General features: G+C 45.9%; 1 protein-coding gene across 4 annotated transcripts in view; it reads left to right on the top strand.

Annotated features, from left to right (window-relative positions):
• The first annotated feature begins 12,368 nt into the window (after positions 1-12,368).
• myo6 (myosin VI) overlaps positions 12,369-27,427 on the top strand; it is a 101,625-nt gene continuing 86,566 nt past the window's right edge. For all 4 annotated transcript variants that reach the window (XM_033025665.1, XM_033025663.1, XM_033025664.1 and 1 more), the window contains exons 1-3: positions 12,369-12,520; positions 20,945-21,014; positions 24,971-25,044. In XM_033025665.1, coding sequence (XP_032881556.1) covers positions 12,404-12,520; positions 20,945-21,014; positions 24,971-25,044 — 261 coding nt within the window. In that variant the 5' untranslated portion in view covers positions 12,369-12,403. The remainder of the gene's footprint in view (positions 12,521-20,944; positions 21,015-24,970; positions 25,045-27,427) is intronic.

Genomic DNA, 27,427 nt, shown 5'->3' with positions numbered 1-27,427 from the left:
AATAACATTGGGAATTAAAACACATTTGATTGCATTCCGTTATCAAACATAGTCAATGTTCGCTCTGAAGACATTTCCAGCACAATAGGGTCAGGGAGGGACGTGTGTGAATCAGTGCAGGTGGGTAGATGGCGGGTGGGGGTGGTGGGGGGGTGTTGAATGGGGGGGGATCAGTACGGGATGGATGGGGGGGATCAGTACAGGATGAATGGGCGGCTCAGTACAGGATGAATTGGGGGGGTTCAGTACAGGATGGATGGGGGGTTCAGTACAGGATGAATGGGGGGATCAGTACAGGATGAATGGGGGGATCAGTACAGGATGAATGAGAGGATCAGTACAGGATGAATGGAGGGTTCAGTACAGGATGAATGGGAAGATCACTACAGGATGGATGGGGGGGTGATCGGTGCAGGATAAATGGAGGGTGGGTCAGTATAGGATGAATGGGGGGTGGCAGGAGAATCAATGCGAGGTGGATAGGGTGATCAGCGCGGGATGAATAGATTGGGGGGGGGTAGATGGAGAGGGGAGTACAGGGAATGTCAGTGAGGGCTGAATAGAGGCGGGAATGGGGATCAGTGCAGGATGGAGAGGAGGGGTCTCAGGATAAGAGGGGTGGAGGGGGATGAGGGGGTAGAGCCGCTGTCGCGGCCGCTGCTGCTGCTGTGCGGGGCCCGTCATTCGTTCCGACCCTTCGTCGCCTGGTATCTTTGCCCCGCACTACAGCCGTTGCCGACACGAAACGTCACGTTCCATTTCTCCAAAGATGCTGCCTGACCCGCTGAGTTACTCCAGTTTTTTGTGTCTATCTTCGGTATAAACCAGTATCTGCAGTGCCAAGCCGGGCAAAATTAGGTTGCCCGGCGGCACTTTGGGTGGTCAATGGCACCCGGGCAACCGCTAATTTCGAGCCCTGTTAACAACAATTTAAAGTGGTAGTGACAAGTTCAACTTGAACTTGAACTTGAAGGCACACGGACAGGCATGTGGATAGGAAAGATTCAGAGTAATATGGATCAAACGTGGGAAGGTGGGATGTGTAGATGGGGTATGTTGGTCGGAGTGGGCATGTCAGGCTGAAGTATGACACAGTCGCAAAGTCCCCTAACAACAGTGAGTCTGTTTGTATGGTAGTGTGAAGCCTGCAACTGTAACGTCCAGGTTCAGGAACAGCTTCTTCCCTACAACCATTAGGCTATTAAACACTGCAACCTCCAAATAGGCTACAAACTGCATAGACTTGGGGGTAGACACAAAATGCTAGAGTAACTCAGCGCGACAGGCAGCAGCTCTGGGGAGAAGGAATGAGAGACGTTTCGGGTCGAGACCTTTCTTCAGACTGATTCCTTCTTTCCAGAGAAGCTGCCTGTCCTGCCGAGTTACTCCAGCATTTTGTGTCTACCATTGATTTATACCAGCATCTGCAGTTCTTTCCTACACCTATAGACTTGAGGGCATTGTTTTTGTCTTTCACTATTTTTAATTATTTGGTTTTATATATTAAAATAAATATATATTGTGGTGTTTACGGAGAACTATGTTCACATAACTATCATGCTGCTGCAAGTAAGAATTTCATTGTTTCGTTTCGGGACATATGAACATGGGTGGCACGGTGGTGCAGGGCAGAGTTGCTGGCTTACAGCGCTAGAGATCTGGGTGCGATCCTGACTACGGGTGCTGTCTGTACGGAGTTTGTACGTTTTCCCAGTGACCGCATGGGTTTTCTCCGAGTGCTCCGGGTTCCTCCCTTTTATCAAAGATGGCCGGTTTGTGTGTAAATTGGCTTTGGTAAAGTTGTAAATTGTCCCCAGTGTGTTGGATAGAACTAGTGTACGGGGTGATCGCTGGTCAGCGTGGACTCGGTGCGCCAAAGGGCCTGTTTCTGCTCTGAAGTCTGAACTCTGAAACACTCTTGACTCTTGATTCCCGTATGCTGTGATCTTGGACAGGAGGAATTGCATCCTCATTGTATTAGCTGCTGAACCTGAACCTAAATGGAGCCTATTGTTAACCCAATTGAAACAATTAAAGATGAAACTCATCAGGTTGTATTCCAAACATTCTCTAGTTAAGTGGTAGTACAGGTCTAACCACGACAGGTAATTTTAGTGGATCACCTGTCTGAATCATTTTTTTTTTGGAATGTGAACAGGTTTGCCCTGAGGAGGTTGCGGAGGTGCTGAGTGTTGTGGAATTTCTCCATTGTTGAGTTACTCCCTCTGTGGTGTTGGACAAGCAATGGCAGTGCTATGATTTATCCACAGTGAGGAAACGATAAAGGACACCGTGCTGGAGTAACTCAGCAGGTCAGGCAGCTGGAGAACATGGTTAGTGAAGTTTCAGATCGGCAGCTTCCTTCAGACTGGTTGTTGGGGGGGGGGGGGGGGGAGGTGTGGAAGAAAGCTGGAAAAGGGGAGAGGCTGGACAAAACGAGGCAGGTAATGCATGGACAGGTGAGGGGCAAGTTTGATCGGCTGACTGTGGTATAAAGACCAGAGATAGGAGCAGAAGGTGTGATCTTGACTCTGGGTGCTGTCTGTGTGGAATTTTCACGTTCTCCTTCTGACTGCGTAGGTTTTCTCCAGGTGCTCCAGTTTCCTCCCGCATCCTAAACGCGTGCAGGTTTGTAGGTTAACTGGCTTCTGTAAATTGTCCCTAGGGTGTAGGGAATGGATGAGAAAGTGGGATAACATAGAACTAGATAGATAGATAGATAGATAAATACTTTATTAATCCCCTTATTCAGGGGAAATTCTGATGTCCTTGCAGCACACTAATAAAAATACAACACAGTATTCATAAAGAAATTCAACACCAAAACATCCCCCCACAGTGATTCCCACTGTGGGGGAAGGCACAAAGTCCAGTCCCCATCCTCTTGTCCACCCATAGTCGGGCCTATTGAGGCCTCCACAGTCGCTGCCACGGCGCCCGATGTTCTCGCCGGGTGATGGTACTCCGGCGTCGGGAGAACCCCCAGCAGCTTGGGGTGCCAGGAACGGCCGCCTTCTAGTGTGACTGACTGAGTGATCAATGGTCTGTGTGGACTCTGTGGGCCGAAGGGCCTGTTACCATGCTGCATCTTCCAATCAATGCACTGAATCGCTGTTTCAAAGTGGGCCAGGTTTTTAACATCAATGAAATGACATCGTCCCAGTAATTTTCCCAGGTCCAACTGATTGGTCAAATATTAAAAAAATTAATAGAAATTATTCATTTTAAGTTTCCACTTTCTGTAGGTTTTTGTTTTGTCATATGATGACGATTCTCCATCGGATTCCTGACCTTCCCCACCCTAAGCCAACTCCCTTTTGAACAGCGAAGTGTTGGCCACTAATTATAAGATTGTAGACACAAAATGCTGGAGTAACTCAGCGGCTCAAGCAGCTTCTCTGGAGAAAGAGAATAGGTGACGTTTCGGGCCATGAACCCTTTTCTGATGTTTGAGTCTGAAGAAGGGTCTCAACCTGAAATGTCATCTATTCCTTTTCTCCAGAAATGCTGCTTGACCTGCTGTTAGTCTAACATTTTGTGTCCATCTTCTGTATAAACCAAACCAACTAAGTGAAAAATATAGGTAGTGGCTGCTAGCAAGTGCTTCACTGCTGATGTCTTAAGTTTTTGGAGATTGTACACCACTCCGGTTTCAGTCTTGTGATTTGCGATTGACATCCGAAACCCCTTGATTGGATCAGCAACACAATATTAGCAACTGTCATAGATTATGAGATAAGGTGCAATATACTGCTAAAAGCCTGCAATGCCGATATTCAATACAATGGGACACATAGTACAGATGTTTTATCTCCTATATAATTCATGGTTTCTTCTGTAGTGCATCCACTCAGTCATAGAGTCATACAGTGTGGAAACAGGCCCTTCGGCCCAACTTGCCCACACTGACCAACATGTCCCGTCTATACTTCCCACCTGCCGGTCGGTGTTTGGCCCATCGGTCTAAACCTGTCCTATCTATGTACCTGTCCAAATGTTTCTTAAATGTTGCAGTGGCACCTACTTCAACTACCTCCTCAGGCAGTGAGTTCCACCCACCCACTCACCACACTTTGTGTAAAAACAAAAAACAAAAAATGTTATCCATCAGGTTCCCATTAAAACCTCCCCCTCCCCTCACCTTAGGCCTATGTCCTTCGGTTACTCCAATGAAAGATGCAAGGAACTGCAGATGCTGGAATCTTGAGCAATGCACAAGGTGCTGGAGGAACTCAACAGGTCAGGCAGCATATGTGGAAAGAATGGAGTAGCAGCAATTTGGGTCAGGACCCTTTGGACAGATTGTACGAAAGAGGAGAATAGTGGAAAAGAACTGAGGATGGGACAAAGCCTGGATAGGTGAGGGGGGGGGGGGGGAGTGGGGAGGGTTGATTGGCAGAGGGGGTGAACAAAGGCAAGACATGAAACTTACAAAATTCTTATGTGGTTGGACAGGCTAGATGCAGGAAGATTGTTCCCGATGTTGGGGAAGTCCAGGACAAGGGGTCACAGTTTAAGGATAAAGAGGAAATCTTTTAGGACATAGATGAGAAAAACATTTTTCACACAGAGAGTGGTGAAACTCTGGAACTCTCTGCCACAGAAGGTAGTTGTGGCCAGTTCATTGGCTATATTTAAGAGGGTTAGATGTGGCCCTTGTACCTATTTTCTATGTTTCTATGAAATGGAGACAAAATATCTGGGTCGCGGCCCGAAAAGTCACCTATTCTATCGCTCCAGAGATGCTGCCTGACCCTCTGAGTTACACAAGCACTTTGTGTCTATCTTCGGTTTAAAGCACCATCTGCAGTTCCTTCCTACACAGGAGGCAAAACGGTGTCAGATAATGAGAGAAGAGGAGTGAAATGTAAAGCCAGAGTTTGGAAGGGGGCAGGAGAAGGGTAGAATGGTTCAAAATTAGTCACACAGGAAACAGCAAAGGCAAGCCGCTAGGAAATAATGGTCTACTGTCCTGGCAGTGAGTACACAACACAATACCGGACGGAAGGAATGCTTGCTGGATAACATCCACTTTCCTTGGGTCAACAAACTTGAATAAAGAAGCTGGCTCTATTTAAAAATCACTCACGTAAACACCCTTGCCAGTTCTGGCCTAACCCCCCAGCAAAAAAACACCAGACTCGTAAAAATAAAATAAACAAGTGCACTTATTTCTAAAAGAAGTAATTTTAGACAGGCATCAGAACTACAGCATGGAAACAGACCCTTCGGCACACTGTCCAGCGATCATTATACCAGCCATTATACTAGCACTATCCTACACGCTAGGGATAACTTACAATTTTACCAAAGCTAATTAACCTACAAACCTGCACGTCTTTGGAGTGTGGGAGGAAAACCGGAGCATCCGGGGAAAACTCACATGGTCACGGAGAATGTACAAACTCTTTACAGACAGTATCGGTAGTCAGGATCGAACCTGGGTCTCTGGTAAGAGAGCAACTCGACCACTGCGCCACCATACTGTTATGTTGGCGAAGTAGCCAGAGGGTGTGTGGGTGGGTGAGGGGTTGTGCTGGAAGTGAGAATTATTTTCACACAGCTCGTTATTGAGATTCAAATGCATTGCTTGAAAGTGGTGGGGGCATATCCAGCTGAAATTCACTGAAAGAGAGAGAGCAGTGCTGGTGAGATGGCTGTATCTTCACTGACGGACTGCAGGGCTGCTCTGCAACGCCTGTTGTGTTTATTTGCAGTGGGCTGCACAGTGGCGCAGCTGGTCGAGCCAGGAACTCGGGTTCGATCCTGACCTCTGGTGCCATCTGTGTGTGGAGTTTGCCCGTTCTCCGTTACCCATGTGAGTTTTCTCCGGGTTCTCCGGTTTCTTCCCACATCCCAAAATTGTGCGGGTTTGAGAATAATTGGCTTCTTTCAATTGCCCCTAATGTGTGGGGAGTGGATGTGTAAGTGGGATAACATAGAACTGGTGTGAATGGTGTGGTTTGAAGAAGGGTTTCGGCCCGAAACGTCGCCTATTTCCTTCGCTCCATAGATGCTGCTGCACCCGCTGAGTTTCTCCAGCATTTGTGTGTACCTATAGAACTGGTGTGAATGGATTATGAATGGTCAGCATGGACTTGGCCGGTTGAAGAACCTGTTTCCATGCTGTATCTCCAAACTGAACATTTATCTTGGTGCAAGGGTGAAGGTATTTTTTAAAATATTTGAATATAAATAAAATACTTAAATATTTTAATGCAATAGGTCGGCACAGTGGCACAGCGGTTTAGTCGCTGTCTTACAGTGCCAGAGACCCTGTCTGTGTGGAGTTGTTAACCAGTATTTTTATTTATTTTTTTTTAACTTTTATTGTATGCCAACTTTGTATTTTTATTTTTACTTCTACTATCTTGCACTATGACTATGACCAGACGCTAAACTGCATTTCGTTGTACCTATACTTGTATTTGTGCAATGACAATAAAGTTGAATTGAATTGAATTGAATTGAATTATACGTTTTCTCCGGTTGCTCCAGTTTCCTCCCTCATCCCAAAGACATACATGTTTGTAGGTTAATTGGCTTTGTTAAAATTGTGAATTGCCCCAGTGTGCAGGATGGTGTTACTGTCCGGGATGATCACCGTGGACTCTATGGGTCGATGGGCCTGTTAGTCTAAAGTAAAGTGCAGCCAAATGGACATCGTCAAAACCTTTTGAAAGATTGGAAATTAATCTGTTTGGTGCTCTTCATGCACTTGGGTTGCAGCTTTTTTTATTGCACTTTTGTGGAAACTTGTTGATGTGTTCCCCTGAGATATCTGTGACCTTGAAGTTCCAGGTTCTTGCTCCCTACAAATGTAATAGCTGCATATTGGCAGATGTGCCTCAGCTGTCATGGCACTCAGCTGTGGCATTATTCCCCATTTACTATTTTTCCATTTGGGCGAGAAAGAGTGCAGAGATGATTTAAGAGGATGTTGCCAGGACTTGAGGGCATGAGCTGCAGGGAGCTGCACTCAAATCAGCTGCCCCGGACATTTTTATGATTGGGTTATTGTATTTTAACGTTGTGTTTTACCTGCTTTTAACTATTTATACTGTTCCATCAGGGACTGGATTGTTTTTAGTGTTATTATGTGTGAAATTTTTTTAATTTCATGTGCGATGCTCCGCTATACCCTGGGAAACGTCTTTTCATTTTGCACTGTACAACTGTTGCTTGCAAGATGACAATAAAGGTTGATTGATTGATTGATTGATTGGGAGAGGTTGGGAAGGCTAGCACTCTATTCCTTGGAGCACAGGAGGCCAAGGGGTGATTTTATAGAGGTGTGTAAAATCATGAGGGGAATAAATAGGGGGAATGCACAGTCTTTTACCCAGGGAAGGGCGATCATGAACCAGAGGACATAGGTTTGCGGTGAGAGGGGAAAGATTAATAGGTACCTAAGGGACACGTTTTTCATGAAGATGGTGGTGGGTGTAGGGAATGAGCTGCTGCATAAGGTAGTTGAGGCAGGTATTTTGGCAGCATTTAAAATACATTTGGACTGTTACATGGGTCAGAACGGTTTAGAGAGAGATGGGCTAAATGCAGGCAAATGGCAATAGCTTAGTTGGGGCAACATGATCAGCGTGGGAAAGTTGGGCCGAAGGGCCTGTTTCCACACTGTATGACTCCAACTCTAAGGCCCTCTGACTTGCAAGAATGTGATGATGAAAGGAAAATAAGGAATCCAAGTCTATAACTCCTTGAATGTTGCAACACGTAGATCGAGTGATAAAGGAAGCATGTGGTATGCTTGCTTTCATGGGTCAGGGTATTGCGTACAAGATGTGTCGGAAGGAACTGCAAACGCTGGTTTAAACCAAAGATAGACACCATCTCCAGAGTTGCTGCCTGACCCACTGAGCTACTCCAGCTTTTTGTGTCTATCAATTGTGTATGAGTCAATTAATACGTACGTACGCTCAGGAAGTAGAGCCATTGATGGGGTTTTGTTTGATTAGATCATTGCGTTAGGTTTAGGATAGATCTTAAATGAGATCTCCTAAATGGAGATATGCACGCCCAGGAACTTGAAGTCATTGACTCTCTCCACTGCCAACCCATTGGTGAAAATAGTCACAATGTGCTGGAGTAACTCAGTGGGTCAGACAGCATCTCTGGAGAAGGTACACAAAATTGCTGGGGAAACTCAGCGGGTGCAGCAGCATCTATGGAGCGAAGGAAATAGGCGACGTTTCGGGCCGAAACCCTTCTTCAGACTCTGGAGAATGTGGATTGGTGACGTTTCAGGTCGCAACCCTCCTTCAGACTGTCATTTCCCTCTCATCACCTCTTTACCGGCTTTTACCCCTGTGATACTAACAGTCTGAAGAAGGTTCCCACCCGAAACATCACCTATGAATGAATAATGAATGAATGAATGAATACATGAATGAATAGGTTTATTGGCCATGTATTCACATACAAGGAATTTGCCTTGGTGCTCTGTCTGCAAGTGACAACATGACATACAGTGGCAGTTAGGAATGACACATAAAACATTCAACATTAAAAATAAATCCATGTTCTCCGAGAGATGCTGCCTGAACCGCTGAGTTACTCTAGCACATTGCATCTTTTTTATGGTGCACCAGCATCTGACGTTCCTTGCATCTCCAACCTGTCGATGAAGACAGATTTGTGGATCCTTGAGTTTTCCCTTTTAAAGTTTACAATCAGCTCCTTATTCTTACTGAGATTCAGAGCAAGATTCACAGTAATTTCATGTCCATAAATCCCAGGAGCAGAATTAGGCCACTTAGCTCACCGAGTCTACTCTGCCATCTAATCATGGCTGATCTATCTTTCCCTTTCAAACCCATTCTCCTGCCTTCTCCCCATAAAGTTTTACACCGTACCAATCTAGTATTTGTCAATCTCCACCTTAAAATACATAATAACCTGGCCTCTACACCCGTTTGTGGCAATGAATTCCACAGATTCACAACCCTCTGACCAAAGAAATTCCTTGTCATCTCCTTTCTAAAGATGCGCCCTTTTATTCTGAGGCTCTGCCCTCTGGTTTTAGACTCTCCCACTAGTGGAAACATCCTCTACACATCCACTCTCGTCAGGTAATTCACTAGAATTCACAGAGTTATCTATTTGATAAGTTTCAATGAGGACTCCTTCATCCTTCTAATCTACAGCGAGTACAGGCCCAGGGCAGTCAAACGCTCATCATACATTAAACAAATTCTCTTCCGTCATCTATTTTCCAGCTTTTTCACATTTCTACAGTAAGTCTGATGAAGGGTCCTGAAACGTCACCTATCCATGTTCTCCAGAGATTACTCTAGCACTTTGTGTCCATGTGTATTTAACCAGCATCTGCAGTTCCTTGTTTCTACAAGAACCCTTTGTCTAATACAGAAAGGCCAGCTGTAGCAAGTGGAGTGATAGGATAGAGGGCGGGCAACATGAGACCCTTCTTCTCGTCCCGAAACGTCACCCATTCCTTCTTTCCAAAGATGCTGCCTGTCCCGCTTGTTTACTCCAGCTTTTTGTGTCTATCTTTGGTTTAAACCAGCATCTGCAGTTCCTTCTTAAACATATGCAGTTCATTCATTCCATATTTGGACGTTTGAGTTAGCTTTACTGGTATTCTCACAGTTGCAAAAGTATGCGATTTTTCAAGTTACCTCATGAAAGTTTGATTTGTGTTATTTTGTTTTGAGTGCAAGACGAACGATTTGAATTGAGCAGCAGATGTTTCAGGACTTGTTTCAGCTTGCTTCCTACCGTAGGTCTTCATGGTATACACTTAATAATAATAATAATAAATTTTATTTAATGGGCGCCTTTCAGACATCTCAAGGACACCTTACATAGTAATCCGAATAAAAACATATAATCGGAATATAACAAGTAATAAAGACATCACAGAGACACAAATTAAAAACAGAATTCAATCCAAAAACAGAAAATCAAAAACACAGTGTGAAGAGAGAGCAGCGGCAGCCAAAGCGCGCCAGCGTCCACTTTCTCTTCACGGCAGCCATCTTGGACACAGACCTACAGGACTACAATTAGACAAAAAAATCATCCCCCCACAGTGGGTAGCACTGTGGGGGAAGGCACAATGTCCAGTCCCCACCCCAAGTTCACCCCAAAGTCAGGCCTATTGAGGCCACCGCAATTGCCTCTACGGAGGCCCGATGTCCCTGGCCGTTCTCACCGGGTGGTCTTGCCCCGGTGTCGGGAGAGTCCTTTCGGCGGCTGGGCCACCTGGAACGGCCGCTTCCTGGTTGGAGCCCGCGGCTGCCGAAGCCGACAAGGCCGCGCCGGTTTGGAGCTCCCAGGCTCCCGATGAAAAAGTCAGCGCCGCCTCTCCACACGCCGCCCCTCCGCTCCGCAGACCCGCAGCCCGGAGATGTTGCTCTCGGCGGTCCAGCTCACCAGAGCTCCAGCGCGTCGCTCCAGCGCGGCGACCCAGGCAAGGCATCGCCCGCTCCACTCCGCTCCGCTCCAGCGCTCCAACGCTGTGCCGCCGCCGAGGTGCTGGGGGGTCCCCGCCAGGAAACGGCGTTCCAAGCCCGCTGGTAGGCCACGAGCAAAGATCTTATAAGATCTTTGGCCACGAGGACGGGTCGACGGGCAGCCCGGAGAAAAGGCTGCCACACCGACCAGGTAGGGACCTAGAAATAAAGTTTACACCTACCCCACACATTAAAAAGACCATATCCCCTACAAACAAAAAACAGGACTAACTAAAAACTATAAAAAAACGAATTTAAAACGGACGGCTGCTGGCTAGCAGCCGTTCACCAAGATGGCTCCTCCTCCTTAACTTAGAAGTTAACTCTTTTACATCTGATTTGAATTCAGCATACGAACATAGTTCTTCACATTTAGTGTGGTTTTGTTTCATTTCCAACAACTAAATGGACAGTGATAATGTCAATGAATCTGTTTTTTTGTGACTTCATCTTTCAATGAGAATTTGAGTTCCTGTCCGTTTCACTAAGTGTGGAACAATGCGGAGCGTTGAAGGTTGAGGGGAGACCTGTCAACAGTATATACAATTATGAGAGGCACGGATAGGGTAGACAGTCAGAATCTTTATTTCCAAGGTGGAAATGTCAAAGACCAGAAGGCAAGGCTTTAAGGGAAGAGGGGGAAAGTCTTAAGGAGGTGTGCCAGGGATGGTGGTGGCAGTAGATAGGATAGTGGTGTTTAAGAAGCTTTTGGATAGGCACATGGATATGCAGGGAAGGGAGGGACATGGATAGCCACAAAATGCTGGAGTAACTCAGCAGGACAGGCAGCATCTCTGGAGCGAAGGAATGGGTGAAGTTTCGGGGCAAGACCCGTCAGACTGATGAGTGGGTGGATATGGATTACGTGCAAGCAGATGAGATAGTTTGACTTGACATCATGTTTAGCATGGACATTGTGGGCCCTTGGGTCTGTTCCTGTGCTGTATTGTTTGAAGTTTTATGTTCTAAAATGTAGATCATCTGTATGGGCGGCAAGGTGGCGAAGGGGTAGAGTTGCTGCCGTACAGCGCCAGGGACCCGGGTTCAATCCCATGGCTGCTATCTGCACGTTTGTACGTTCTCCATGTGACCACGTGGGTTTTCTTCGGGTACTCATGTTTCCTCTCCATTTCCAAAGACATACAGGTTTGTAGGTTAATTGGCTTCTGTGAATTGTCCCGAATTTATAGGATAGTGCTAGTGTGCAGGGTGATCACTAGTTGATGGAACCCAAGTGGGCCGAAGGGCCAGTTTCCATGATGTAAACCAAACTAATCTATTAGCGGGCCAGATAAAATGGGTTACTGTGACGCATTGAATGTAAGCAGAGGAATATCACTTGAGAGGGGAGAGAGAAGAAGTAATAATGGATAGGTGACACGAATGAGGATAAAAAAACTGCAGGAGCTGAAAAACTGAAATATCTGAGTATTCTGGAAACACTCACTTGGTCAGGCAGCATCTGTGGAAACTGCTAACCTAAGATAGGCACAAAATGCTGGAGTAACTCAGACCCGCTGACCTACTCCAGCATTTTGTATCTATCTTTGGTATAAACCGGCCCATATTCCTTTAAACCTTTCCTGTCCATGTACTTGTCTAAATGTTTGTTAAACGTGATACAGTAGTACCTGCCCAAACTATCTCCTCCAGCAGCTCGTTCCATACACCCACCACCCTTTGTATGTAAAATAATAAGTTGCCCCTCATGTTCTCATTAAATCCTTCCCCCCCCATACCTTACACCTATGACGTCTGGTTCTCAATTTCCCTCCTCTGGGTAAAAGACTATACTCTATCTATTCTCCTCAAGATCATGTACTATGTTTTTACAAAGAAGAAATGTCTGAACTTGGTGTTTTTTTTCTTTCTTTTCCAACAAGGGCATCGTGGAAAGTTTCTGAAAAAACAAAATGGAGGATGGGAAGGCAGTGTGGGCTCCACACCAACTGGATGGGTTCCAGTTGGGTTCCATCATTGACATTGGGGTTGACACATTAACCATTGAGCCGTTGAATCAGAAGAACAAGGTGAGTAGCATATTGGTTTGTCTTCCAGCAGGAAATAAACTGCTGGAGGAACTCAGCAGGTCAGGCAGCATCTGTGGGCTGAGGCACAGTCGGTTTTCGAGTCACAATCAGGACGGTGGTGTTTTTCAGATTTTAGACGTTAGAAATATAGCACAGAAGCAGGCTCTTATGCACACTGAGTCCGAGTCAACCGGCGATCACCCATACACTAGCACAATCCTACACACTCGGGACCATGTCCAATTTTATCTGTCCCTCTATAGGAAGAAACTTAACTCTTATTACCCCATTCTTTCCGAAAAACTGTCCTCTTTCTGGTACTTTATGATGCATCCCTATTTTGATGGTATACTGAATCAAAAGTGATTCTTCTAATGTGACTATACTGGTTTTAATCGTAGGCCCCCCTCGGTCATGACTGACCATGGGTGATGCATCCTAGTTGTTGGCTGCTTGCTCCAAACCTCGGCTAGAGCAGCGTCGCTTGTGGCTGAAGAGACCAATGCGGGAGTGACAGTCTCTGTCGCAAAGGTCACATTTGTGTGTGGTCTCTGGTTTATTGAAGTTGCTGCACTCCTCTCTGCGTGCCCGCTTGTCTGCCGCTGCGTTCAACAGTTTCTCTTCCCCCACTTTGAGATGTTGGTTCAGGGTACCTCTCCACCTCGTGCGGTCAGCTGCAAGGCTCTTCCAGGACTCCACATCGATGTCTAGCGCCTTCATATCTCTCTTGCCGACATCCTTGTAACGTAGCTGGGGGCGGCCGATGGTTCTCCTCCCAGATGTCAGCTCTCCATAGAGGATGTCTTTTGGAATACGGCCATCCTCCATGCGGTGGACATGGCCCAGCCACCGTAGTCTGCGCTGCCAGAGTAGAGTGTACATACTGGGAAGGCCAGCACGAGACAGGATCTCAGCGTTGGACACTTTGTCTTGCCAGGATATGATCGTGATGATCGTAGCATCCCTTATGTCCTGCGGTACAGCTCCTTCTTGCCAGCACTGGCAGAGGTCTTCATACAAAGGAAGCAGGAAGGTAGTTTTGCAATGCTTGATCAGGTCAGGGGGAATCCCGTCGCTGCATGGGGCCTTGCCTGAGGCCAGGCTGTCAATGGCCTTGCTGAGCTCTTCTACCGTCGGCTCTGTGTCTAACTCATCCATGGTCGGCAGGCACTCGATGGCATCAAGGGCTGAGGGGGACACAGTGTTCTCTCTCGAGTAGAGGTCGGAGTAGTGTTCCACCCATCTCTCCATCTGCTGGCATTCGTCTGTGAATACAGCCCTTATATTTGCTGCAATCACTTCAGAGGAACATTGAGCTTTCTTTAAATGACATTAGATTTTATCGTGTTTATGATGGATCCATTATTTTTCATCCTGCCTTCTAGCAGTGACCATAGTGAATATAACGCCTCTGGGGCAGTGATATGATCCAGTTATACTGAAGATAGGGACAAAATGCTGGAGAACTCAGCAGGACAGGCAGCATCTCTGGAGAGAAGGAATGGGCGACGTTTCAGATCGAGAACCTTCTACAGACTCTTTTGGGTCGAAACATCACCCATTCCTTCTCTACAGAGATGTTGCCTGTCCCGCTGTGTTACTCCAGCAGTTTTTGTCTATCATCGGTTTAAACCAGCATCTGCAGTTCCTTCCTGCACATAATCCGGTTTTACATTACAATAGGGACAGCTCACTGCTCATAGTATTATGGAGAAGATAATTATGCTGCCAGTGTTTACCGATGATTGCCTTTGGTTTACATTTGACACTGTTAAGCAGGGAATGGAGGGATATAAATCACTTGCAAGCAGATGAGATCAGTCTGAAGAAGGGTCCCAACCCGAAACGTCACTTATCCATGTTCTCCTGTGTTGCTTCCTGACCTGAAGATGGTCATCGGTGCCATCTCTGATATGTTCGGTACCTTTTTATACTTCTAGTTTCTCTCTCCCCTGATTCTCAGCCTGAAGAAGGGTCTGGACGTCAGCTATTCCTTTTCTCCAGAGATGCTGCCTGACCTGCTGAGTTACTCCAGCATTTCGCATCTATCTTCCAGCATCTGAAGTTCCTTCCTACACATTTTTGTTTACTTCCTGACCTGCTGAGTTACTCCAGCCAGCACTTTGTGTCTGAGATTAGTTTAACCTGGCATCATGTTTGGCCTCTTCCTGTTCTGTACTTGTCTGTGTTCTGGGTCATCCACCTCGTGCTATCCTCCCTAAGGGTGAATGAACATAGCACATAACAGCACAAGAACAGGTCCTTCGGCCCACAATGTCTGTGCCAAACATGATGCCAAGACCCAATTCTTATTTGCCTGCATATAATTCATATGCATCCATTCCCTGCATTTCCTCTTAAGCGCTGCATCTGCCTCCACCGCCACCCCTGGTCGTGCATTCTAGGCCCCCACCACTATGTGCTAATAAAGGACTTGCCCCACACATCACCATTAAACTTTCCCCCTCTCACCCTACAGCTATGCTCTCGTGTGGACATTTTCACCCTGGGGAAAAAGGGTCTGACTGTCTCTATCTATGCCGATACTTCATCCATATCCCTCCATTCCCTGCATATCCAAATGCCTATCCGAAAGTCTCTTAAATGCCACTATTGTATCTGCCTCCACCACTACCCCCAGCAGCACGTTTCAGGCACCCACCACGACCCTCTGTAGAAAGAAAATCCTTGTGCATCTCTTTTAAACTTTGCTCCTCTCACCTTAAAGCTATGCCCTCTAGTATTTGCTTTTTCCATCCTGAAAAAAGGTTATGACTGTCTACCCGATCTATGCCTTGAACTCTTTAAAAACTGCTCACGTTCAATATTTCTTGAACAAAATTGTTAGCAGGTTTCATTTAAATTCCACAGCTCTGAAAATGTTATGTTAATGTAAATGGTGACCTAGTTGTGTTTTGAGATGGGGAAAGGTCACCCTGAACAGAAGTGTCCTGTAATGATGTTCTCAGAGTTATTAGTTCAATTATGCAGTCAAAATTCCTGACTCCCACTTAATCTTTGCATGATTTCACTTATTTTATGTGGGTTGCTGTTTGCTGAAGCAGCGTGTGAGAGAGTAATCAACATAAGATTACTTGAAATAAGAGTATTATCAGGCTCGGTGATAAATGGAGATTAAAACTCGTTCATCTTGCAATGGGACAAGGTCAGCTAGCACCGGCCAAGGCACTGTCCACACGTCCACAGGAGATGACACTTCACATTCATAGAAAATAAATGACTATGGGAGAAGTCTACATTAAAACAAAAGGCGAACTAAGTGCTGGAGTAACTCAGTGGGTCAGGCAGCATCTCTGGAGAACATGGATAGGTGACGTTTCGGGTCCCTTTTTATCAGACTGTCTGATTGCTTGTCGGCGTGGATTTGGTGGGCTGAAGGGCCTGTTTCCACGCTGCATCTCTATAACTAAGTGAAAGCAAGTGTTCTGGTCATTCATTTTTGTTCAATGTTTGAGAAGCCAACTGCTTTGTTGGGTGGCACTCATTGGCTCAAACCATTTTGACATTCCGTGGGGAGCTTCAAAGGCAAAGAAAACCACCTGCTGGTCACTGCTTGATAAGGGTTAAGCCACATGAGTTTATCTTCTATTCTACTTAGAGGCTTCATGTGACTGAAGATGGGGCGAAGAAGGGTCCCGATCCAAAATATCACCTCTCCATGTTCTCCAGAAAAGCAGCCTGACCCACTGAGTTACTCCAACACTTTGTGTCCTTTTTTTGAAACCTGCATCCTCGTTTCTTCGGTAAAATTTAGTTTAGTTTATTGTCACATGTACCAAGGTACAGTGAAAAGCTTTTTGTTGCGTGCTAACCAATCAGCGGAGTGATACTTAGATTAAAAATGATTTGCATATAGTCCTTATCCCTTCATTCACTGCATATTTATGTGTTCTTCATGGACATTAATTTAAATTGCCAAGCTGGAAAAGGTGCAGAGAAGATTTATGAGGATGTTACCAGAACTCGATGGCCTGAACTACAGGGAGCGGTTGAGCAGGCTAGGACTCTATTCCTTGGAATGCAGGAGGATGAGGTGTGATCTTATAGAACTGTATAACATCGCGAGAGGAATAGATTAGGTAATTCCACAGTCTCTTGCCCAGATCGAGCATCAGGGGACATAAGTTTGAGACGAGGGGGGAAAGATTTAAGAGCAAACTGAGGGGTATCTTTACACAGGGTGGTCAGTATATGGACGGGCTGCTGGAGGTGGTAGTTGAGGCAGGTACTATTGCAATGTTTAAGAAATATTTAGATAGGTACATGAATAGGACAGGTTTAGAGGGATATGGGTCAATCACATATAGGACTAGTGTAGATGGGGCATGTTGGTCGGTGTGGGCAAGTTGGGCTGATGGGCCTGTTTCCACGCTTTATGACTCCATGACCTTGGTGGAGGGAGGTGGTTTTAAGAATATTTATACAGCGACAACCCGGTACAAATCAATTCTCAAAGGCAAAAGGTTTATTATTTGGAAAGTGATACATCTATAAAATGTAGATGTTTTACCAGAACATTGCCGAGATTAGGGCGTTTCACCTGCAGGGAGAGGTCGGACTGACGGAGTGTTTTCTCTGGAATGACGGAGGTTGCGGGGAGACCTGATGGAAGCATATAGAATGATGAGAGGCAGGGATGAGGTAGAGAGTCGGAACCTTTCTCCTAGGATAGAAAAATTAAAGACGAGAGGACATAGTGTTAAAGTGAGAGGGGGCAAAGTTTAAAAGAGATGTTCGGGACAAGATCTTTACACAGTGTAGTGAGTGCCTGGAACGTGCTGCTGGAGGTGGTCGTGGAGGCAGGTACGATAGTGACATTTAAGAGACATTTGGATAGGCATATGGATATGCAGAGAATGGAGGGGTCTGTATTATGTACAGATAGATAAGAGTTGGTCTTGGCATCATGCTCAGCATGGACAGTGTGGGCCGAAGGGCCTGTTCTTGTGCCGTGCTGTTCTATGTTCTTTTACCTACGTACATGAAACGTTCATAAAGGACATCACCATATGATTAATGTTAAACTAATTTTTCCGCTTTGTTTGATTGAGGGGAGAAAATCTATTTTAGTATGATGCGATTCTTGATTTATTTCTTTTGCAATTAAACTATTCAAACCTGGGAACAATTTGGGCCTTGTCTCGGATATAAAGAGAACATTGGCAATGCATTCATCTGTTAGGCCTGTCAGTGGGTTCAGGTTTATTATCGTCACGTGTACTGAGGTACAGTGAAAGGGTTGTTTTGCTTGAAATCTGGTTGGATAATGCTGAGAACTCAATTCTGCACCCTGTATCTTCTCCTTTGCACTAACATAGAAACATAGAAAATAGGTGCAGGAGGAGGCCATTCGTCCCTTCGAGCCAGCACCGCCATTCGTTATGATCATGGCTGATTGTCCCCAATCAATAACCCGTGCCTGCCTTCTCCCCATATCCCTTGATTTCACTAGCCCCTAGAGCTCTATCTAACTCTCTCTTAAATCCATCCAGTGATTTGACCTCCACTGCCCTCTGTGGCAGGGAATTCCATAAATTCACAACTCTCTGGGTGAAAAAGTTTTTTCTCACTTCAGTCTTAAATGGCCTCCCCTTTATTCTAAGACTGTGGCCCCTGGTTCTGGAACTCGCCCAACATTGGGAACATTTTTCCTGCATCTAGCTTGTCCAGTCCTTTTATAATTTTATATGTTTCTATAAGATCCCCCCCCCATCCTTCTAAACTCCAGTGAATACAAGCCTAGTCTTTTCAATCTTTCCTCATTTGACAGTCCCGCCATCCCTGGGATCAATCTCGTGAAACTACGCTGCACTGCCTCAATCACAAGGATGTCCTTCCACAAATTAGGAGACCAAAACTGTACACAATACTCCAGATGTGGTCTTACCAGAGCCCTATACAACTGCAGAAGAACCTCTTTACTCCTATACTGAAATCCTCTTGTTATGAAGGCCAACATTCCATTAGCTTTCTTCACTGCCTGCTGTACCTGCACGCCAACTTTCAGTGACCGGTGTACAAGGACACCCAGGTCTCGCTGCACCTCCCCCTTACCTAACCTAACCCCATTGAGATAATAATCTGCCCCCTTGTTTTAGGAAAGGGCATTTTATGTCTGGAGTGGGTACTGCACGGAAATACAAGTTGTTTACTGCCCAAGGTAATTCACAGATGAGTTCACTGATCAAATACACTGACTCACTCCTGAGAATTGGTCGTACAACTCAGCAACATATACGTGCCCTGCTTTGTTTTCCCTTATTATGAGGCCAACCTTCAGTTGTTTTGAGAGCTGTTGACACGATGCAGTGTTTGATAAGCAAGTTGTGTTGAGCTGAGTTTTTTTCACATAAGTTGTACGTGAGGCCACATTTAGAATCTGAGGAAGGGTCCCAACCCGAAACGTCACCAATCCATGTTCTGCAGCAATGCTGCTGACCCGCTGAGTTACTCCAGCATTTTGTATCTTTATTTGGAGTCATTATGTGTTCAGATTTGGTCACCCTTCCATAGACTTTAGTCTTTACTTAAGACTTTAGAGATGCAGCATGGAAACAGGTCCTTCGGTCCACTGAGTGCGCGCCGTCCAATCAACCAGCAAACCTGCACGTCTTTGGGATGTGGCAGGAAACCAGAGCACCCGGTGGAAACCCATGCGGTCACAGGGAGAACATGCAAACTCCACACAGACAGCACAGCGCCAGAGACCCGAGTTCGATGTCTGTGTGGAGTTGGCTTTCCTGGCACGTCTTGTGGTCCACTGGCTCTTATTCTTATGGCACCAGGAACTTGGGGGAGACAGGAATTGGACTAGAGAGCCAGATTCCTTTATGTCCTGGAATTCTGCTGACAGGCTGACCTCTCCACAGCTCTGTCCCAGTTGAATCTCCAGCTGGGATGGCAGAGGTCTAGAATTTAAGGTGGCATTTTCTGGGTGGTTGCATCACATCCTCCGTCCAGACGTGATTCATCACTTACCTGAAAAAGAACCTTAAAACTTACAGGAGCCTGAAAACTGTAACGTTCAGGGACAACTTCTTACAGCCTTCAGGCTATTAAACACTACAACCTCCAAATACATTCTGAACTACATAGACTTAGGGGCATATATATATATGTATATATACACACATAGACACGCATACATGCACTGACACACACGAACGCACACGCACACACACACAACACACACGAACACACACTACATATTATGTCGTGCTGCTGTAAGTAAGAATTTCATTGTCCTGTCTGGGACGTATAACAATGAAACACTCTCGACTCTTGTCTTGACCCTCCTTCTGCCTCACAGCACGCGTTTGCCTCTCCTTCCACACCCCCTCCCCCTAGTTGTTCCGATTGAAAGGCTGTAGCTGACCCCGGAGAGGGAGCAGACTGCCCACTGATGCCCAGCAGTTCCCGAGGTCCTCCAGAGAGCCACAGTGACTGGATTGCTTCCGATGACTCCATCCACACCTCACGTTGCCTCGGAAAAGTGACCAAAGCTGTCCCACCCTGGTCATTCCTCCTTTTCCCTGCTCCCGTCCGGCAGAAGGTGCCACCACCAGACTCGGGAACAGCTTCTTCCCCTCCAAGCTTCTGAACAGTCCTTCCATAAGCTAGGGTACTGTGCGATTCACTCCTACCCTTTTGCAGACATTGGACTTTGTCTATGGAACTGATGTGCTACAATGCTGAGTACTATATTTTGCATTCTGTATCTTCTCCTTTGCCCTATCTTTTTATTAATGGTTTCGATTTCTGGATTTTGGAGATACAGTGCGGAAACAGGCCCTTCGGCTCACCGAGTCCACAACGACCAGCGATCACCTCGTACACTAACACCATCCCACACACCAGGGACAATTTTACAATTTTAATGAAGTCTTTGGAGTGTGGGAGGAAGCCGGAGCACCCGGAGATGATCCATGCGGTCACAGGGAGAATGTACAAACTCCGTACAGACAGCACCCATCGTCAGGATCAAACCCGGGTCTCTGGCACCAAGGCAGCAACTCTACCACTGCGCCACTGAGCCGTCCTTATGTGCCCCACTATCTGATGTACTTGAGTTTGAATTAATTGTATCTATGTACAGTGTTATATCATCTGTTTGGAAAGGATGCAAAACAATGCTTTTCACTGTACCTTGGTACACGTGACAATAATAAACTTAAATCTAATCCAATTTGAGATCCACAGACTTCCATTGAGGAGTGGGGGTGGGAGGAGATGTTTGTTGAGTAGACATTGAAAAAAACAATTAGCCACAAGAAGGGACAACTGGCGATCACATTTCCTGTTGTCCCTGGATCGTATTGTTTATGGCAAATATTATCTCATTTCTGAAAGCTTCCATTTCTATGTTGCAATGAATTGACAGGCTGATTTTTTTCCCCACCCCAGACCTTCCTAGCTCCTGTCAATCAAGTTTTTTCTGCAGAAGAGGACAGTAAAAAGGATGTGGAGGATAACTGTGAGTAAAACGTGTGCCTCTGGGTGTGGGATTAATACCAGCTCGTTCCTGCAGTCTAAAATGGTTTGCTGAGCATTTGGGCATAGCTTTAGAGTGAAAGGGGCAAGGTTTAAAGGAGATGGGACTAATGTAGATGGGACACGTTGGTCGGTATGGGAAAGTGGGACTAGTGTAGATGGGACACGTTGGTCGGCATGGGCAAGTTGGGACTCATGCAGATGGGGCATGTTGGTCGTTGTAGGCAAGTTAGGACAAGCGTAGATGGGGCATCTTGGTCAACATGGGCAAGGGATCAAAGAACCTTTTTCCATACTCTGTGAGATGTGCGGGGCAATTTATTTTACACAGGGTGGTGGGTGCTTGGAACGCATTGGCTGGGGAAATGGTGCAGGCAGATACAATAGTGATGTTTAGGAGGCTTTTAGATAGGCACATGGATATGCAGGTAATGGAGGGATATGGATCATTTACAGGCAGAGGAGATTAGTTGAACTTGGCATGACGTTTGGCATGGACATTAGAGTAATAGTCAAAGTCATACAGCGCGGAAACAAGCTCTTCAACACAACTTGCATACACCGACCAATATGCCCCATCTACACTAGTCCCACCTGCCCGCGCCTGATCCATAACCCTCCAAACCCATCCCATCCATGTACCTGTCCAAATGCATGAATGAATTATACCTTATTATCGCATGTGATGTGTCACAGTGAAACTCTTTGTTTTGTATGCCATACACAAAGTATACAAAGAGTCACCACGTAAAGGACGCTGACAAAGTTACAAAGTATTCAGTGTAGTCCCAATTGGGTCCCTCTGTTCTCTCAGCGGCCCCCCATGCCGGGTCCCTCTTTGTTTGCCGCCGATCCCCAACACCAGTTTGTTCTAAGTGGCGAGTACTCGACCGACCTCCAGCACCCACCGCGGGGCCCGTCTGACCTCCGGCACCACCAAGCAGATGCGAAGGACCCCAGGACACAAAGTTTAAGCAGGAGTCCTTTAAATAATCTTAATATTTGCCCATTAATGAACGTCAACGTTAAATTGCCCGGTCATAATCACATTGATTCTGGTACTCGATCTAGTACCAAGTACTTGATTGCTTGAATGCCTGTGAAAGGTGAAGGTCATATTGAAACTATCCTGTGCTCTGGCTCATCTTCCAGCCCTCGTCCGTTCCCATCCATGCTCTTTCCGCCTGATTCTCTCACTCTCTGTTAAATGTGATGATACTTCCTCCTCCGGCAGCTCGTTGCATACACCCACCACTCTTTGAGTAAAAAAAACTAATTAACCCTTGGGTTCCACTGAAATCTTTCCCCTTAAACCTATGTCCTGTTGTGGGGCATTGTGGTCCGAAGGGCATGTTCCCATGCTGTACTGTTCTATCTTCAGTACAGCAAGGATTTACACCTACTTCGAGCAGCTTGAACTCTTAACCCAGTGCGCAATATTTAGTAAACCTTTGTACAATTACACAACACCAATGACCTTCATAGTTGTAATAACACGCAGGAGACACACCTGCCTGAAAACACTTCCTGAAACGCACTCTCTCACATCTCACCAGCAATTGATTCACCTTAGTAGTCATGTTGTAATTAACAGTTCAAAGATTTTCTTCTCAAACTGAAACCACTTAATAAGCTTCTTCTTCTACGGGGAATTCTAATTTAATCCCCAGATTGCCACTCCATAATTTTTTTTTAAAATCTGAAGTTAACTCTTACCTTGGTTTTGAACTTGGTGCCTCCATTCTCTTTCTCTCTTGCATGTCAAAATCACTGTCAAGTTTGGCTCATATCCCTCTAAACCTTTCCTGTCCATGTACCTGCTAAATGTATTTTAAGTGTTGTTATAATACCTGCCTCAACTACCTCTTCTAGCAGCTTATTCCATACACCCACCACCCTCCAATTCTATTAGTTCCTATTCAATCTTTCCCCTCTCACCTTGAACCTTTGTCCTCTGGTTTGTGATTCTTCTACTCTGGGTAAAAGACTAGGCTTTCACCTCTATCTTTTCCCCACATGATTTTATCCACCTCAATAAGATCGCCCTTCATCCTCCTGCGCTCCAGGGCACTCTGTTTATGTTCACAACTGTCAGAGTCAGCTTCTATTGGCTTTAACATGGTCGGAGCCTACTCTTTTGTGAAACACTGGCATTTTATCACTTTTACTGCTAATGGTATGACATGATTTTCTTTTCCCTCCTGTCTATTGCGGTGACTCTTAGAGAATCCAAATTGGTTGCTAGATACAGAGTGGATAATCTTGCGATAATGATATTGTTTACATGAGCCAAATAAGTGGCGTCATCCATTTATCACCACGTTCAGAGAGTTACTTAAGGACGTCAGAATGGAAGGAATGTTTGGAAGCACTTCTCCGTGCCAGCATATAACTGTGAATGTGGAAAAACTGGAAGAACTAGGAAGTTTGCTGTAATAAGAAGGAACTGCAGATGCTGTTTCATACCAAAGATAGAAACAGAGTATTGGACTAACTCAGCGGGACAGGCAGCATCTCTGGAGAAAATGGATAGGTGCCGTTTCGGGTCGGGACACTTCTTCAGACTGAAAGTGGCAAGGTGGGGAAGAACTAGGGGCAAGAAAAGACCAGACAACAAAAGACCTCGGGAAGGGTGGTTCCCTGATAGGCCATTTGGCCAATTGTTGGCTAGGTAATGTGTGATCCCAAGAAGGATAAATAGTTGCAGATTGTGAAACTGGTTAAACCACAAGGGTGGAAGAAAGGGGGGAGGGAGAGAAGGGGAGAGAGAGGGGAAAGTTTGTAGAAGTTGGAGGTACTATCGCAATGTTTAAGAAACAACTTGCCTACACTGACCAACATGCGCCAACAACACCAGTCCCACCTGCCTGACCCGAAAAGTCACTAATCTATGTTTTCCAGTGAAGCTGCGTGACCCATTGAGTTACTCAAGCACTTTGTGGAGTCTGAAGAAGAACCTGACCTAAAATGTTGCACATTCATGTTCTCCAGAGATGCTGCCCAATCTGCTGAGTTACTCCAGCACCTTGTTTGTTTGAGTGCATGTGATGCAGGTACTGGTTCATTCGAGACGACTGCTCAGGCTTTGAGTTCCAGTTACTGATCTACACTGGCCACGAGGCTGAGCTGATGCTCCATCTGCTTGATCGCCGATCACTTGTGCTCGTTCTGCCAAGGCCTGCTGGATCTCCCGGTTGCCAGCCATCTTAACTACGCTTCCCATTCCCACACTGACCATTGTGTCCAGGCCCGCCTCCATTGCCAGAGTGAGGCCAAATGTAAACTGGAGGAACAGCACCTCATATTCCACTTGGGTAGCTTATAACTATGGTGTGAAAATTGTATTCTCCAATTTTAGGTAACCTCTAGCACCCCCTTCCTTTTCTTCCCTTCCCTTTCTTCCACGCCCCCCCCCCCCCCCCCCCCTTTCTTCCTCCATCCCCCCTTCCCTGTGTCCCACCTGCACTCATACCTATTTCTCCCCTCTCCCTTTCCCTCCACCTACATTTCTTCCTTTGGCTTCACAATTCGCAACTCTTTAATCCTGCAGAATCACACATTTTTTCTTCTCTTTCCAACCCTCTGCCCCTTTTCCTTTGTTCTCCTATTGCCTGCCATGCTTTGTCCTGAAGAAGGGTCTCGACCCGAAACGTCACTCATTCCTTCTCTCCAGAGACGCTGCCTGTCCCGCTGAGTTACTTCACCATTTTGTGTCTACCTTCGATTTAAACCAGCATCTGTAGTTCTTTCCTACATGCTTTGTCCTGGCCCTCCTCTCTTCCAGCTTTCTTTCCCCACCCCTTACAATCAGTCTGAAGAAGGGTCCCGACCTGAAACGTCACCTATCCACGTTTTTCAGAGATGCTGCTGCCTGAGTTACTCCAACATGTTGTCGTCTTTGGCTTGACCTCATTGGTTTCCTTTTCCAATTACTTTCAGGTGGCCTTATGTACTTGAATGAAGCTACGCTCCTGAACAACATCCGAGTACGTTACAGCAAGGACAAGATCTACGTAAGTCCCAACTCAATTCTCAGCTCTTCCTGTGCTACAGATTTCCTAATGCTGTAGGAAGGATGTCATTCAGCTGGAAAGAGTGCAGAGAAGATTTTTGAGGATGCTGCCAGGACTTTAGATCCTGAGCTATAGGGAGAGGTTGGGTTGGCTTGGACTTTATTCCTTTGAGTGCAGGAGGATGAGGGGTGATCTTAGAAGTGTATAAAATCATGAGGGGAATAGTTAGGGAAAATATACAGAGACTTTTACCCAGTGTAGGTGAATCAAAACCAGAGGACATAGGGTTAAGGTGAGTGGGGAAAGATTTAATAGGAACCTGAGGGGTCGGAGGGTGGTGAGTATATTCAATGATACTTTGTTTTCACATGTACTTACATACAGTGAAATTCTTTTTTTGCATACAACCCCGTAAAATCATACAATCATAGTCACCACATTTCTGGCGCCAATAAAATTACAGAATGTATGGAACGTGGAGGTGGTTGAGGCAGATTCTATAACGGCAAGTAAAAGCACCCGGGCAGGTACATGGATAGGAAGGGTTTAGAGAGATGAGGGCCACACACAACAGTTTTTCAGTATACCTTAAATTGCAGAGTTGTAGATGTAGCCCAGTCCATAACACCGACCAGAAGCCCCACCATTGACTCCACCTACACTTCACGCTGCCTTGAAAAAGCAGCCAACATAATCAAAGACTTGTCCCAGCCCAGTCAAGTCAAGTCAACGTTATTTGTCACATACACATACAAGATGTACAGTGAAATGAAAGTGGCAATGCTTGCGGGATTCTTCCTGCTCCTGTCTGGCAGAAGATACAGAGGCTTGAAAGCGCGCTTCACCAGACTCAGGAACAGCTTCTTGCAATCTGTTAAGGGCCTGTCCCACTTTCACGACCTAATTCACAACCTTTTTTACTCGTGGACATTTTTCATCAGGCTAGAAAAAACGCCCCGACCTACTTGATGCCACGAGTACCTACGACTAGCATCACGGCCTGCTACGACCCCCTACGACCTCGTGACGACCATGCTGCGAGTATGAGTCAAGGGTAAACTCGGCAGAGGCCGTGAAAGTGGGACAGGCCCTTTATCATGCTTCCGAATGGTCTTTCCATAAGCTAGGGTACTGTCCAATTCACCTCAACTCCATTGAGGACATTTGACTTTGTCTATGGAACTGGTGTGCTATAATGCTCGGAGCCTCAGTGGAGTTGCTACCTTACAGCACTTGAGACCCAGGTTTGATCCTGTATCTGTACAGAGGGTGCTATCTGTACAGAGTTTGTACGTTCTCCCTGTGACCATGTAGGTTTTCTCCTGGTGTTCCGGCTTCCTCCCACATTCCACAGACCTGCAGGTTGTAGGTTAATTGGCCTCTGTAAATTGTCCCTAGTGTATAGGATAGAACTAGTCCACAGGTGATTGCTGGTCAGCGTGGACTCGGTGGGCTGAAGTGTCTGTTTCCACGATGTATCTCGAAACTAAATTAATGAGAACTATATTCTGCAATCTGTACCTTCCCCTATGCTCTACCCATTATACTTGAGTTTAACTTGATTATATTTATATTTATCGTATTTTCTGATTTGAAGATAGAATAAAGCTTTTCACTGTACCTCGGTACAGGGGATAAAAATGAACCAAAGCCTAAATATCGGCTTTGGAAAACTAATGGTGAAATGTCACTGACTGCAGGGATAGGTTGCTCACGTGCTCTGGGTGTTGCCTAGGAGTGGCATTTCCTCCCAGTTTTATCTTAAACATGTTGTTTGTTTTCATTTTTGCATAGGTGGGTGTGAAGTGAATCCAGTTGGGTGTGATTTGAATCTTGTGCTTTATGTGTTTTCATTCTATGATTTGGCTACAGTATTGCAGGATCTACACGTGGCTCAACTTGCCATTGAGTTTGCAATAGAACATATAACACACTACAGCACAGGAACAGGCCCTTCGGCCCACAGTGTCCATGCCAAGCACACAGACAGTTTAAACCTGACTTCCATCCAACACAATTTGAGGGTGACACAGTGGTGCAGCGGTAGAGTTGCTGCCTTACAGCACCAGAGGCATTGGTTTGATCCTGACTAAGGGAGCTGTCTGTATGGAGATTTATGTTCTCCCTGCGACCACATGGATTTTTTTTGGGTGCTCCAGTTTCCTCCCACACTTCAAGACACTCCAAGAAGCAACACAGGCCCAGGGCTAGTCAACCATGATGGCAGAGAAGTACCACTAGAAGAACGCCGTTTGAAGTTAAAGAACCGCTCATGTGGAGTAGTATTGGTAGCAGTTGACAGTAGAGGCGCTGATCTGTTATCAAAGTGAAGTGCTGGCGAGCAATGAAATGACTCCATTTTCTCACTGCTTCAATAATTGCT

Source organism: Amblyraja radiata, chromosome 8, assembly GCF_010909765.2.
Source record: "Amblyraja radiata isolate CabotCenter1 chromosome 8, sAmbRad1.1.pri, whole genome shotgun sequence".
Lineage (NCBI taxonomy): Eukaryota > Metazoa > Chordata > Chondrichthyes > Rajiformes > Rajidae > Amblyraja > Amblyraja radiata.
Note: the sequence above shows the minus strand (reverse complement) of the source record. Positions and strands in the feature narration are given on the sequence as shown.